Source organism: Tachypleus tridentatus, chromosome 11 (genome assembly GCF_004210375.1).
Source record: "Tachypleus tridentatus isolate NWPU-2018 chromosome 11, ASM421037v1, whole genome shotgun sequence".
Classification (NCBI taxonomy): domain Eukaryota; kingdom Metazoa; phylum Arthropoda; class Merostomata; order Xiphosura; family Limulidae; genus Tachypleus; species Tachypleus tridentatus.
In genome coordinates, this window is record NC_134835.1 from 24,121,736 (window position 1) to 24,140,252 (window position 18,517).

The following is an 18,517-nucleotide window of genomic DNA, read 5'->3' on the forward strand; positions in this document are numbered from 1 at the left end:
CTATATCTGTTTTACTCTTGTGATATCACACTAAATGTACATATCTGTTTTACACAACGACTCTTGTGATATCACACTAAATGTACCTATATCTGTTTTACACAACGACTCTTGTGATATCACACTAAATGTACCTATATCTGTTTTACACAACGACTCTTGTGATATCACACTAAATGTACCTATATCTGTTTTACACAACGACTCTTGTGATATCACACTAAATGTACCTATATCTGTTTTACACAACGACTCTTGTGATATCACACTAAATGTACCTATATCTGTTTTACACAACGACTCTTGTGATATCACACTAAATGTACCTATATCTGTTTTACACAACGACTCTTGTGATATCACACTAAATGTACCTATATCTGTTTTACACAACGACTCTTGTGATATCACACTAAATGTACCTATATCTGTTTTACACAACGACTCTTGTGATATCACACTAAATGTACCTATATCTGTTTTACACAACGACTCTTGTGATATCACACTAAATGTACCTATATCTGTTTTACACAACGACTCTTGTGATATCACACTAAATGTACCTATATCTGTTTTACACAACGACTCTTGTGATATCACACTAAATGTACCTATATCTGTTTTACACAACGACTCTTGTGATATCACACTAAATGTACCTATATCTGTTTTACACAACGACTCTTGTGATATCAGGCTAAATGTACCTATATCTGTTTTACACAACGACTCTTGTGATATCAGGCTAAATGTACCTATATCTGTTTTACACAACGACTCTTGTGATATCACACTAAATGTACCTATATCTGTTTTACACAACGACTCTTGTGATATCACACTAAATGTACCTATATCTGTTTTACACAACGACTCTTGTGATATCACACTAAATGTACCTATATCTGTTTTACACAACGACTCTTGTGATATCACACTAAATGTACCTATATCTGTTTTACACAACGACTCTTGTGATATCACACTAAATGTACCTATATCTGTTTTACACAACGACTCTTGTGATATCACACTAAATGTACCTATATCTGTTTTACACAACGACTCTTGTGATATCACACTAAATGTACCTATATCTGTTTTACACAACGACTCTTGTGGTATCACACTAAATGTACCTATATCTGTTTTACACAACGACTCTTGTGATATCACACTAAATGTACCTATATCTGTTTTACACAACGACTCTTGTGAAATCACACTAAATGTACCTATATCTGTTTTACACAACGACTCTTGTGATATCACACTAAATGTACCTATATCTGTTTTACACAACGACTCTTGTGATATCACACTAAATGTACCTATATCTGTTTTACACAACGACTCTTGTGATATCACACTAAATGTACCTATATCTGTTTTACACAACGACTCTTGTGATATCACACTAAATGTACCTATATCTGTTTTACACAACGACTCTTGTGATATCACACTAAATGTACCTATATCTGTTTTACACAACGACTCTTGTGATATCACACTAAATGTACCTATATCTGTTTTACACAACGACTCTTGTGATATCACACTAAATGTACCTATATCTGTTTTACACAACGACTCTTGTGATATCACACTAAATGTACCTATATCTGTTTTACACAACGACTCTTGTGATATCACACTAAATGTACCTATATCTGTTTTACACAACGACTCTTGTGATATCACACTAAATGTACCTATATCTGTTTTACACAACGACTCTTGTGATATCACACTAAATGTACCTATATCTGTTTTACACAACGACTCTTGTGATATCACACTAAATGTACCTATATCTGTTTTACACAACGACTTTGTGATATCACACTAAATGTACCTATATCTGTTTTACACAACGACTCTTGTGATATCACACTAAATGTACCTATATCTGTTTTACACAACGACTCTTGTGATATCACACTAAATGTACCTATATCTGTTTTACACAACGACTCTTGTGATATCAGGCTAAATGTACCTATATCTGTTTTACACAACGACTCTTGTGATATCAGGCTAAATGTACCTATATCTGTTTTACACAACGACTCTTGTGATATCACACTAAATGTACCTATATCTGTTTTACACAACGACTCTTGTGATATCACACTAAATGTACCTATATCTGTTTTACACAACGACTCTTGTGATATCACACTAAATGTACCTATATCTGTTTTACACAACGACTCTTGTGATATCACACTAAATGTACCTATATCTGTTTTACACAACGACTCTTGTGATATCACACTAAATGTACCTATATCTGTTTTACACAACGACTCTTGTGATATCACACTAAATGTACCTATATCTGTTTTACACAACGACTCTTGTGATATCACACTAAATGTACCTATATCTGTTTTACACAACGACTCTTGTGATATCACACTAAATGTACCTATATCTGTTTTACACAACGACTCTTGTGATATCACACTAAATGTACCTATATCTGTTTTACACAACGACTCTTGTGATATCACACTAAATGTACCTATATCTGTTTTACACAACGACTCTTGTGATATCACACTAAATGTACCTATATCTGTTTTACACAACGACTCTTGTGATATCACACTAAATGTACCTATATCTGTTTTACACAACGACTTTTGTGATATCACACTAAATGTACCTATATCTGTTTTACACAACGACTCTTGTGATATCACACTAAATGTACCTATATCTGTTTTACACAACGACTCTTGTGATATCACACTAAATGTACCTATATCTGTTTTACACAACGACTCTTGTGATATCACACTAAATGTACCTATATCTGTTTTACACAACGACTCTTGTGATATCACGCGTGAACCAACTCGTAAACATGGAGAGCTTGTAAGGTTTAACATCTAAAAAACTGCCACATTATTAATGCCATATTTGTTGTAATCAATGATATGTAACATTATTTACTAATGTAGTGTAGAATCAGTTATCTGTAACTGATGACTGTCTGTTGTAATCCATAATATATAACATTATTTACTAATGTAGTGTAGAATCAGTTATCTGTAACTGATGACTATTTGTTGTAATCAATGATGTATAACATTATTTACTAATGTAGTGTAGAATCAGTTATCTGTAACTGATGACTATTTGTTGTAATCAATGATGTATAACATTATTTACTAATGTAGTGTAGAATCAGTTATCTGTAACTGATGACTGTCTGTTGTAATCCATAATATATAACATTATTTACAAATGTAGTGTAGAATCAGTTATCTGTAACTGATGACTGTCTGTTGTAATCCATAATATATAACATTATTTACAAATGTAGTGTAGAATCAGTTATCTGTAACTGATGACTGTTTGTAACACATTAAATCGCACCCTTCACAAACAATTTCTTTTATTTGTTCTTTCCTTCAAATTTGTTTGTTCAACTTGTTATACTGACAGCGTTAAAACATAGTATCTTTCTCTCTTTCATTAGACATCTTTGCTATGTGTAAAAACGTGTGAAATTCATGAAATGTAGTACAAACCTACAACTAATAACAATGGAAGTGCCTAAAAGCGTCCATCTGTAATTATGTTTTTACACGCGAAATCTTCAGAAAACGTGATTTAAAACTTTGTGGTGCGTTTGTTGGCACATAACTCTCTCAAGACGTATGTTTTATCAGATTCATGAACATGTAAGTGGTCAAGTTTCCTTTCAGTACGAACGTAGCTCACGAATAAAACGACTTGTGGTGTTTAGTTGCCATAGCAACTTCTGACAGTTGTATGTCAATGGGTTCCTGATTGTCATAGAGTGTGGGAGCGTGGAAAATAATGCCGCACGTGCCCACAAGGACTGCTATGGTAAATATCCAGAGAAACAAACGATCCAACACCATAGCAACGAACTTCCAGGCTTCCTTTATCTGAAAATAAAAATACACTGACGTTATTGTTTAACACCAAAAGTAAGGTTCTATCTATTAATATTATCAGGTTAGAATACTAATACTGAGGTTTACTTGTTTTCTCGTATATTATTTACAGTATCTACTTATAATTATTCAGTAGACATCTAAAGGGCACGTGTTAGCTTCGTGTACTCAGTAAAACAAAAATTTAATTGTCGTTTGAAACAACTTTTATCAGATTATTTTTTTAATGGTTGAATCCGTAGGCCTTAAAATTATAGTGTAGTAAACAAAACTGACCTTAAGTTATATTGTAAACAAAACTGACCTTAAGTTATATTGTAAACAAAACTGTAACTTGTGTGATACTAAACATTCATACTGTGTTGTTGTTTGTATGATCTGAAAGTGACTTAGATAAACACTAAATGGACTCTATTAACTAAACTATTTCTCGTACTATTAATAACAGAATATACTAGCACCACAACAGTAATGTTACAGGCCTGCCAATTTAAACTTCATAAAAGTTGTTTTGGTTTTAATAACGGATTTTACCATAATTTAGCAACGCAGATTTGGAAGTGTTTGTTTGTTTTTTCTAGCTCGAAAGGCTATTTTTACAAATGGCGAAGAAAAAACAACTTTGACTTAGATCAAATTATTATTTCGTGTATCATAATGAAGATTTTTATTATTATGTTTGGGTTCTAGAACAATCGATGACTCTCACGTCCGACTGCTCTATAGTAATCTATAGCCAGTGGTTGTCAACATTTTAAACACAACAAAATGTGGCCCGATTTCAATGAAAACGATTCACTTATGTAAAAGTGCATATGATATTTTTTGAAAATCTCTACATTATGGAGAGAAATAGATATTTTCGGATTCAGCGTACAATAATTACTAGCCTGTGTTATTAAATTAATATCATGTATATGTACATCTAACACAGAGAAAGTTAGCATGTTATATTACTTTCCCAAATCTAGATAGGCTTAGGTATGATACTTAATAGGAACGAAAAGTTTGTTTGTTTTGGAATTTCGCACAAAGGAACTCGAGGGCTATCTGTGCTAGCCGTCCCTAATTTAGCAGTGTAAGACTAGAGGAAAGGCAGCTAGTCATCACCACCCACCGCCAACTCTTGGGCTACTCTTTTACCAACGAATAGTGGGATTGACCGTCACATTATAACGCCCCCACGGCTGGGAGGGCGAGCATGTTTTGGCGTGACTCGGGCGCGAACCCGCGACCCTCAGATTACGAAGCGCACGCCTTAACGCGCTAGGCCATGCCAGGCGGAACGAAAAGTACATGGCTACTTTCTTTGTCACGTGCATTCAAATATTTTCTCTCGTCATCGTTTGTAGGTCATGTCAGTGACGTAACTTGCCCTTTCTGAACAAAGTATGTGTAATATTTGTTTGTCTTCGTGGGGATTGTTTTGTTTCCAAATAACTAACGTAATATTGCTTATGAAAATATGTGAACTATTGATTTTAATACCAAGTTCAATGAAACAATCTTCACAGAAGCACGTGTTCGTCATAATTTTTAACCTCGGCGTTACTTACAGATATATGCTCTTCATATCTTCGTGTATGATCTGCTATAAATTGCACAGATTCCATTGCTTTCTCGAACTCCGGACAGAAACGCAGTCTTCGTACTCCATGTAAGGGTCTCTCTTGCTCCTGATTCATCGTCTGTTCTGACGTCATGGGGCTTCCTACAGGCACGTAAGTGCGAGCAGCAGGACCGTGTATTCTACATCCAGTAAAACTCACTTCGTTCTCGAATTCAGCTTCATAGCTATTCGGGTGAGAGCTGTAGTCACGCAGTTCCGTTCCGTTACACGTTCGGACCATGACCTTTCTGGGTTCGGCGGAACTTTCACAGGGTCTTCTCATCAGAAGAAGTCTGGGTAGCTCGTGCATGAAAACCCGTTTGACCCAAGGCTTCATGCGATGCGTGGACCTCGTGCGGAAGTGCACGTTAAGAACCACGATGGTGACACAGATGGACAGAGTGACAAGGATCATGGTAAAAAGCAAGTACTTGCCCAGTAAGGGCACGGTCAGCGATGTGGGCGGGATTATCTCGGCGAGAAGAAGAAAGAAGACAGTCAGTGCCAGCAGGACTGAGATGCTGAGTGTGACCTTCTCCCCGCTGTCCGAAGGCAAATAAAACACGAGGACCGTCAGAAAGGATATGCCCATGCACGGGATTATAAGGTTGACGGTGTAAAACAGCGTCTTCCTTCGCATACTGACGTTGAATGTGATATCGATGTATGGCTCCTCGCAGCACGTGTAGTACTTCTCGTGACGAACTGCTGGCACCTCTAGAACGTCCCACTCGACGCTCAGGTAGAACTCACTCAGATCAATGCCAATTTCTACCCGGTTTGTTCCCTGGACTTCTTCCTTGTGGCGTAGATCCACCTTGTGTAAATATTAAACATAATTCAGAAATAAACTGTTCAAAATACAAAACAGGTAACTGGCACAATATATTTATCAAATAGTGCGTCTTAATTACATAAAAAACACATAACTGACATAATATATTTATCATACTAGTGTATCTTAATTATATAAAAAACAGATAACTGACATAATATATTTATCAAATAGTGTGTCTTAATTATATAAAAAACAGATAACTGACATAATATATTTATCAAATAGTGTGTCTTAATTATATAAAAAACAGATAACTGACATAATATATTTATCAAATAGTGTGTCTTAATTATATAAAAAACAGATAACTGACATAATATATTTATCAAATAGTGTGTCTTAATTATATAAAAAACAGATAACTGACATAATATATTTATCAAATAGTGCGTCTTAATTATATAAAAAACAGATAACTGACATAATATATTTATCAAATAGTGCGTCTTAATTACATAAAAAACAGATAACTGACATAATATATTTATCAAATAGTGTGTCTTAATTATATAAAAAACAGATAACTGACATAATATATTTATCAAATAGTGTATCTTAATTACATAAAAAACAGATAACTGACATAATATATTTATCAAATAGTGCGTCTTAATTACATAAAAAACAGATAACTGACATAATATATTTATCAAATAGTGTGTCTTAATTACGTAAAAAACAGATAACTGACATAATATATTTATCATACTAGTGTATCTTAATTAGATAGAAAACAGATAACTGACATAATATATTTATCAAATAGTGTGTCTTAATTATATAAAAAACAGATAACTGACATAATATATTTATCATACTAGTGTATCTTAATTATATAAAAAACAGATAACTGACATAATATATTTATCAAATAGTGTGTCTTAATTAGAAAAAACACATAACTGACATAATATATTTATCATACTAGTGTGTCTTAATTACATAAAAAACACACAACTGACATAATATATTTATCATACTAGTGTGTCTTAATTACATAAAAAACAGATAACTGACATAATATATTTATCATACTAGTGTGTCTTAATTACATAAAAAACAGATAACTGACATAATATATTTATCAAATAGTGTATCTTAATTAGATAGAAAACAGATAACTGACATAATATATTTATCAAATAGTGTGTCTTAATTACGTAAAAAACAGATAACTGACATAATATATTTATCAAATAGTGTGTCTTAATTACATAAAAAACAGATAACTGACATAATATATTTATCAAATAGTGTGTCTTAATTACATAAAAAACAGATAACTGACATAATATATTTATCAAATAGTGTGTCTTAATTACATAAAAAACAGATAACTGACATAATATATTTATCATACTAGTGTGTCTTAATTACATAAAAAACAGATAACTGACATAATATATTTATCAAATAGTGTGTCTTAATTACATAAAAACAGATAACTGACATAATATATTTATCATACTAGTGTGTCTTAATTACATAAAAAACAGATAACTGACATAATATATTTATCAAATAGTGTGTCTTAATTACGTAAAAAACAGATAACTGACATAATATATTTATCAAATAGTGTGTCTTAATTACATAAAAAACAGATAACTGACATAATATATTTATCATACTAGTGTGTCTTAATTACATAAAAAACAGATAACTGACATAATATATTTATCAAATAGTGTGTGTTAATTACATAAAAAACAGATAACTGACATAATATATTTATCAAATAGTGTGTGTTAATTACATAAAAAACAGATAACTGACATAATATATTTATCAAATAGTGTGTCTTAATTACGTAAAAAACAAATAACTGACATAATATATTTATCATACTAGTGTATCTTAATTACGTAAAAAACAAATAACTGACATAATATATTTATCATACCAATTTCTTTTAATTACGTAAAAAACAAATAACTGACATAATATATTTATCATACCAATTTCTTTTAATTACATAAAATTCAGGTAACTGACATAATATATTTATCATACTAGTGTATCTTAATTAGATAAAGATCAGGTAAGTGACACAATGTATTTATTATACTTATCTTAATTAGATAAAAATAAGTGTTTAAAAGTTTTTAATCACTAGAAATAATATTTGTGCATGATATTAATAGTTAGAATAATGTTAAATAACCATGACAACATATAAAATAGTTTTTATTTGCCATGGCGACCGTTAGAAGTCGCGTTATTTCACCATGACAACCTTTAAAATAACGTTGTCAATTTCACCTTGACAAATACGTGAAATAATTGTTGTTTACCCTTACGACGATGTTATATTGTGTATGTTTATCACAATCCAAGATAATAACTATAATGACCAGTGTAAATAGTAAATATATGTTAATATTTTTGTATTATAGTTCGTATATCCATTGTTTTGAGTTATGGCTTTAGTAATACAAACAGTCTGAACCAAAGGGTAAGATAAAAATACAAATATGATAATGGTATGGAGAGTAAGACAGGTAGCTTGTACTTTGTTGTACTTATTTTGGGAGTTTTTTTTTTTTTCTGAATGAACACACATGTATAAGAAAGTTGGAGCTCTTTCCCTAATTACCTCATCACATCAAAGAAGCTGGAAACAGACCTCACTTTATCAACGCAATGCTGTAATTAAGCACACGAGTGTAGTAATAATAAATACAGAATTAATTAGGTAATAACAACAATCAGTAAAGCTCTGATACTGTTTTGTTAGCTTACTTTAAATCCGTCGTATGTCCAAGATCCAAATTTCATCACACAGGTTTGTTTATCAAATGGAAAATATTCCACGTCTATAATACACGAGCTTTTATAGATGGCGGGCGGTTTCCATTCTATTACACCTCTGTAGTTTACCTGGGCCTTCGTGGTTAACGTCACTTCAAAGTTTCCATCAGCACTGAAAGTTAAAACAAATCGTGTAGTTAAAGTCACTTCAAAATTTTCTGAGGACTAAATGTTCACTGACTAACTTCAGAGTTTGCTTTATTAAATAAATCGAGTATATTAAAGTACACTTATTACACGTTCTTTGTTAACTTATATAGCAACAATATCAGACTAGTGTAACACACCTATGAATAACAATATTTTAAACACAGCAACAATATCAGACTAGTGTAACACACCTATGAATAACAATATTTTAAACACAGCAACAATATCAGACTAGTGTAACACACCTATGAATAACAATATTTTAAACACAGCAACAATATCAGACTAGTGTAACACAGCTATGAATAACAATATTTTAAACACAGCAACAATATCAGACTAGTGTAACACACCTATGAATAACAATATTTTAAACACAGCAACAATATCAGACTAGTGTAACACACCTATGAATAACGATATTTTAAACACAGCAACAATATCAGACTGGTGTAACACACCTATGAATAACAATATTTTAAACACAGCAACAATATCAGACTGGTGTAACACACCTATGAATAACAATATTTTAAACACAGCAACAATATCAGACTAGTGTAACACACCTATGAATAACAATATTTTAAACATAGCAACAATATCAGACTAGTGTAGCACACCTATGAATAATAATATTTTAAACACAGCAACAATATCACATTAGTGTAACACACCTATGAATAACAATATTTTAAACACAGCAACAATATCAGACTAGTGTAACACACCTATGAATAACAATATTTTAAACATAGCAACAATATCAGACTAGTGTAGCACACCTATGAATAACAATATTTTAAACACAGCAACAATATCAGACTAGTATAACACACCTATGAATAACAATATTTTAAACACAGCAACAATATCAGACTAGTGTAACACACCTATGAATAACAATATTTTAAACATAGCAACAATATCAGACTAGTGTAACACACCTATGAATAACAATATTTTAAACACAGCAACAATATCAGACTAGTGTAACATAACTATGAATAACAATGTTTTAAACATAGCAACAATATCAGACTAGTGTAGCACACCGATGAATAACGATATTTTAAACACAGCAACAATATCAGACTGGTGTAACACACCTATGAATAACAATATTTTAAACACAGCAACAATATCAGACTAGTGTAGCACACCTATGAATAACAATATTTTAAACACAGCAACAATATCAGACTAGTGTAACATAACTATGAATAACAATGTTTTAAACATAGCAACAATATCAGACTAGTGTAGCACACCTATGAATAACAATATTTTAAACACAGCAACAATATCAGACTAGTGTAACACACCTATGAATAACAATATTTTAAACATAGCAACAATATCAGACTAGTGTAGCACACCTATGAATAACAATATTTTAAACACAGCAACAATATCAGACTAGTGTAACACACCTATGAATAACAATATTTTAAACACAGCAACAATATCAGACTAGTGTAACATAACTATGAATAACAATGTTTTAAACATAGCAACAATATCAGACTAGTGTAACATAACTATGAATAACAATGTTTTAAACATAGCAACAATATCAGACTAGTGTAGCACACCTATGAATAACAATATTTTAAACACAGCAACAATATCAGACTAGTGTAACACACATATGAATAACAATATTTTAAACACAGCAACAATATCAGACTAGTGTAACATAACTATGAATAACAATATTTTAAACACAGCAACAATATCAGACTAGTGTAACACACCTATGAATAACAATATTTTAAACACAGCAACAATATCAGACTAGTGTAACATAACTATGAATAACAATGTTTTAAACATAGCAACAATATCAGACTAGTGTAGCACACCTATGAATAACAATATTTTAAACACAGCAACAATATCAGACTAGTGTAACACACCTATGAATAACAATATTTTAAACATAGCAACAATATCAGACTAGTGTAACATAACTATGAATAACAATGTTTTAAACACAGCAACAATATCAGACTAGTGTAACACACCTATGAAAAACAATATTTTAAACACAGCAACAATATCAGACTAGTGTAGCACACCTATGAATAACAATATTTTAAACACAGCAACAATATGAAACTAGTGTAACATAACTATGAATAACAATATTTTAAACACAGCAACAATATCAGACTAGTGTAACACACCTATGAATAACAATATTTTAAACATAGCATCAATATGAAACTAGTGTAACACACCTATGAATAACGATATTTTAAACACAGCAACAATATCAGACTGGTGTAACACACCTATGAATAACAATATTTTAAACACAGCAACAATATCAGACTAGTGTAACACACCTATGAATAACAATATTTTAAACATAGCAACAATATCAGACTAGTGTAGCACACCTATGAATAATAATATTTTAAACACAGCAACAATATCAGATTAGTGTAACACACCTATGAATAACAATATTTTAAACACAGCAACAATATCAGACTAGTGTAACATAACTATGAATAACAATATTTTAAACACAGCAACAATATCAGACTAGTGTAACACACCTATGAATAACAATGTTTTAAACACAGCAACAATATGTAACTAGTGTAGCACACCTATGAATAATAATATTTTAAACATAGCAACAATATCAGACTAGTGTAACACACCTATGAATAACGATATTTTAAACACAGCAACAATATCAGACTGGTGTAACACACCTATGAATAACAATATTTTAAACACAGCAACAATATCAGACTAGTGTAACACACCTATGAATAACAATATTTTAAACATAGCAACAATATCAGACTAGTGTAGCACACCTATGAATAATAATATTTTAAACACAGCAACAATATCAGATTAGTGTAACACACCTATGAATAACAATATTTTAAACACAGCAACAATATCAGACTAGTGTAACACACCTATGAATAACAATATTTTAAACATAGCAACAATATCAGACTAGTATAACACACCTATGAATAACAATATTTTAAACACAGCAACAATATCAGACTAGTGAAAAACACCTATGAATAACAATATTTTAAACACTGCAACAATATCAGACTAGTGTAACACACCTATGAATAACAATATTTTAAACACAGCAACAATATCAGACTAGTGTAACACACCTATGAATAACAATATTTTAAACATAGCAACAATATCAGACTAGTGTAGCACACCTATGAATAATAATATTTTAAACACAGCAACAATATCAGATTAGTGTAACACACCTATGAATAACAATATTTTAAACACAGCAACAATATCAGACTAGTGTAACATAACTATGAATAGCAATATTTTAAACACAGCAACAATATCAGACTAGTGTAACACACCTATGAATAACAATGTTTTAAACACAGCAACAATATGTAACTAGTGTAGCACACCTATGAATAATAATATTTTAAACATAGCAACAATATCAGACTAGTGTAACACACCTATGAATAACGATATTTTAAACACAGCAACAATATCAGACTGGTGTAACACACCTATGAATAACAATATTTTAAACACAGCAACAATATCAGACTAGTGTAACACACCTATGAATAACAATATTTTAAACATAGCAACAATATCAGACTAGTGTAGCACACCTATGAATAATAATATTTTAAACACAGCAACAATATCAGATTAGTGTAACACACCTATGAATAACAATATTTTAAACACAGCAACAATATCAGACTAGTGTAACACACCTATGAATAACAATATTTTAAACATAGCAACAATATCAGACTAGTATAACACACCTATGAATAACAATATTTTAAACACAGCAACAATATCAGACTAGTGTAACACACCTATGAATAACAATATTTTAAACACTGCAACAATATCAGACTAGTGTAACACACCTATGAATAACAATATTTTAAACACAGCAACAATATCAGACTAGTGTAACATAACTATGAATAACAATGTTTTAAACATAGCAACAATATCAGACTAGTGTAGCACACCTATGAATAACGATATTTTAAACACAGCAACAATATCAGACTGGTGTAACACACCTATGAATAACAATATTTTAAACACAGCAACAATATCAGACTAGTGTAGCACACCTATGAATAACAATATTTTAAACACAGCAACAATATCAGACTAGTGTAGCACACCTATGACTAACAATATTTTAAACACAGCAACAATATCAGACTAGTGTAACATAACTATGAATAACAATGTTTTAAACACAGCAACAATATCAGACTAGTGTAACACACCTATGAATAACAATATTTTAAACACAGCAACAATATCAGACTAGTGTAGCACACCTATGAATAACAATATTTTAAACATAGCAACAATATCAGACTAGTGTAGCACACCTATGAATAACAATATTTTAAACACAGCAACAATATCAGACTAGTGTAACACACCTATGAATAACAATATTTTAAACACAGCAACAATATCAGACTAGTGTAACATAACTATGAATAACAATGTTTTAAACATAGCAACAATATCAGACTAGTGTAGCACACCTATGAATAACAATATTTTAAACACAGCAACAATATCAGACTAGTGTAACACACCTATGAATAACAATATTTTAAACACAGCAACAATATCAGACTAGTGTAACACACCTATGAATAACAATATTTTAAACATAGCAACAATATCAGACTAGTGTAGCACACCTATGAATAATAATATTTTAAACACAGCAACAATATCAGATTAGTGTAACACACCTATGAATAACAATATTTTAAACACAGCAACAATATCAGACTAGTGTAACACACCTATGAATAACAATATTTTAAACATAGCAACAATATCAGACTAGTGTAGCACACCTATGAATAACAATATTTTAAACACAGCAACAATATCAGACTAGTATAACACACCTATGAATAACAATATTTTAAACACAGCAACAATATCAGACTAGTGTAACACACCTATGAATAACAATATTTTAAACATAGCAACAATATCAGACTAGTGTAACACACCTATGAATAACAATATTTAAAACACAGCAACAATATCAGACTAGTGTAACATAACTATGAATAACAATGTTTTAAAACATAGCAACAATATCAGACTAGTGTAGCACACCGATGAATAACGATATTTTAAACACAGCAACAATATCAGACTGGTGTAACACACCTATGAATAACAATATTTTAAACACAGCAACAATATCAGACTAGTGTAGCACACCTATGAATAACAATATTTTAAACACAGCAACAATATCAGACTAGTGTAACATAACTATGAATAACAATGTTTTAAACATAGCAACAATATCAGACTAGTGTAGCACACCTATGAATAACAATATTTTAAACACAGCAACAATATCAGACTAGTGTAACACACCTATGAATAACAATATTTTAAACATAGCAACAATATCAGACTAGTGTAGCACACCTATGAATAACAATATTTTAAACACAGCAACAATATCAGACTAGTGTAACACACCTATGAATAACAATATTTTAAACACAGCAACAATATCAGACTAGTGTAACATAACTATGAATAACAATGTTTTAAACATAGCAACAATATCAGACTAGTGTAACATAACTATGAATAACAATGTTTTAAACATAGCAACAATATCAGACTAGTGTAGCACACCTATGAATAACAATATTTTAAACACAGCAACAATATCAGACTAGTGTAACATAACTATGAATAACAATGTTTTAAACATAGCAACAATATCAGACTAGTGTAGCACACCTATGAATAACAATATTTTAAACACAGCAACAATATCAGACTAGTGTAACACACCTATGAATAACAATATTTTAAACATAGCAACAATATCAGACTAGTGTAGCACACCTATGAATAACAATATTTTAAACACAGCAACAATATCAGACTAGTGTAACACACCTATGAATAACAATATTTTAAACACAGCAACAATATCAGACTAGTGTAACATAACTATGAATAACAATGTTTTAAAACATAGCAACAATATCAGACTAGTGTAGCACACCTATGAATAACAATATTTTAAACACAGCAACAATATCAGACTAGTGTAACACACCTATGAATAACAATATTTTAAACATAGCAACAATATCAGACTAGTGTAACATAACTATGAATAACAATGTTTTAAACACAGCAACAATATCAGACTAGTGTAACACACCTATGAAAAACAATATTTTAAACACAGCAACAATATCAGACTAGTGTAGCACACCTATGAATAACAATATTTTAAACACAGCAACAATATGAAACTAGTGTAACATAACTATGAATAACAATATTTTAAACACAGCAACAATATCAGACTAGTGTAACACACCTATGAATAACAATATTTTAAACATAGCATCAATATGAAACTAGTGTAACACACCTATGAATAACGATATTTTAAACACAGCAACAATATCAGACTGGTGTAACACACCTATGAATAACAATATTTTAAACATAGCAACAATATCAGACTAGTGTAGCACACCTATGAATAATAATATTTTAAACACAGCAACAATATCAGATTAGTGTAACACACCTATGAATAACAATATTTTAAACACAGCAACAATATCTGACTAGTGTAACACACCTATGAATAACAATCTTTTAAACATAGCAACAATATCAGACTAGTGTAGCACACCTATGAATAACAATATTTTAAACACAGCAACAATATCAGACTAGTATAACACACCTATGAATAACAATATTTTAAACACAGCAACAATATCAGACTAGTGTAACACACCTATGAATAACAATATTTTAAACACTGCAACAATATCAGACTAGTGTAACACACCTATGAATAACAATATTTTAAACACAGCAACAATATCAGACTAGTGTAACATAACTATGAATAACAATGTTTTAAACATAGCAACAATATCAGACTAGTGTAGCACACCTATGAATAACGATATTTTAAACACAGCAACAATATCAGACTGGTGTAACACACCTATGAATAACAATATTTTAAACACAGCAACAATATCAGACTAGTGTAGCACACCTATGAATAACAATATTTTAAACACAGCAACAATATCAGACTAGTGTAACACACCTATGAATAACAATATTTTAAACACAGCAACAATATCAGACTAGTGTAACATAACTATGAATAACAATGTTTTAAACATAGCAACAATATCAGACTAGTGTAGCACACCTATGAATAATAATATTTTAAACACAGCAACAATATCAGATTAGTGTAACACACCTATGAATAACAATATTTTAAACACAGCAACAATATCAGACTAGTGTAACACACCTATGAATAACAATATTTTAAACATAGCAACAATATCAGACTAGTGTAGCACACCTATGAATAACAATATTTTAAACACAGCAACAATATCAGACTAGTATAACACACCTATGAATAACAATATTTTAAACACAGCAACAATATCAGACTAGTGTAACACACCTATGAATAACAATATTTTAAACATAGCAACAATATCAGACTAGTGTAACACACCTATGAATAACAATATTTAAACACAGCAACAATATCAGACTAGTGTAACATAACTATGAATAACAATGTTTTAAACATAGCAACAATATCAGACTAGTGTAGCACACCGATGAATAACGATATTTTAAACACAGCAACAATATCAGACTGGTGTAACACACCTATGAATAACAATATTTTAAACACAGCAACAATATCAGACTAGTGTAGCACACCTATGAATAACAATATTTTAAACACAGCAACAATATCAGACTAGTGTAACATAACTATGAATAACAATGTTTTAAACATAGCAACAATATCAGACTAGTGTAGCACACCTATGAATAACAATATTTTAAACACAGCAACAATATCAGACTAGTGTAACACACCTATGAATAACAATATTTTAAACATAGCAACAATATCAGACTAGTGTAGCACACCTATGAATAACAATATTTTAAACACAGCAACAATATCAGACTAGTGTAACACACCTATGAATAACAATATTTTAAACACAGCAACAATATCAGACTAGTGTAACATAACTATGAATAACAATGTTTTAAACATAGCAACAATATCAGACTAGTGTAACATAACTATGAATAACAATGTTTTAAACATAGCAACAATATCAGACTAGTGTAGCACACCTATGAATAACAATATTTTAAACACAGCAACAATATCAGACTAGTGTAACATAACTATGAATAACAATGTTTTAAAACATAGCAACAATATCAGACTAGTGTAGCACACCTATGAATAACAATATTTTAAACACAGCAACAATATCAGACTAGTGTAACACACCTATGAATAACAATATTTTAAACATAGCAACAATATCAGACTAGTGTAGCACACCTATGAATAACAATATTTTAAACACAGCAACAATATCAGACTAGTGTAACACACCTATGAATAACAATATTTTAAACACAGCAACAATATCAGACTAGTGTAATATAACTATGAATAACAATGTTTTAAACATAGCAACAATATCAGACTAGTGTAGCACACCTATGAATAACAATATTTTAAACACAGCAACAATATCAGACTAGTGTAACACACCTATGAATAACAATATTTTAAACATAGCAACAATATCAGACTAGTGTAACATAACTATGAATAACAATGTTTTAAACACAGCAACAATATCAGACTAGTGTAACACACCTATGAATAACAATATTTTAAACACAGCAACAATATCAGACTAGTGTAGCACACCTATGAATAACAATATTTTAAACACAGCAACAATATGAAACTAGTGTAACATAACTATGAATAACAATATTTTAAACACAGCAACAATATCAGACTAGTGTAACACACCTATGAATAACAATATTTTAAACATAGCATCAATATGAAACTAGTGTAACACACCTATGAATAACGATATTTTAAACACAGCAACAATATCAGACTGGTGTAACACACCTATGAATAACAATATTTTAAACACAGCAACAATATCAGACTAGTGTAACATAACTATGAATAGCAATATTTTAAACACAGCAACAATATCAGACTAGTGTAACACACCTATGAATAAC

At 30.6% G+C, this 18,517-nt stretch overlaps 1 protein-coding gene across 1 annotated transcript in view; it reads right to left on the minus strand.

The window, feature by feature from the left end:
• Positions 1-3,395: 3,395 nt before the first annotated feature.
• The window catches only part of LOC143231757 (acetylcholine receptor subunit alpha-like), an 88,598-nt gene continuing 73,476 nt past the window's right edge, over positions 3,396-18,517 (minus strand). Inside the window, exons 5-7 of the mRNA XM_076466396.1 lie at positions 9,131-9,311; positions 5,498-6,367; positions 3,396-3,932 (exon numbers count right to left, since the gene is read on the minus strand). Of these exons, the coding sequence (XP_076322511.1) occupies positions 3,738-3,932; positions 5,498-6,367; positions 9,131-9,311 (1,246 nt within the window). The 3' untranslated portion in view covers positions 3,396-3,737. The remainder of the gene's footprint in view (positions 3,933-5,497; positions 6,368-9,130; positions 9,312-18,517) is intronic.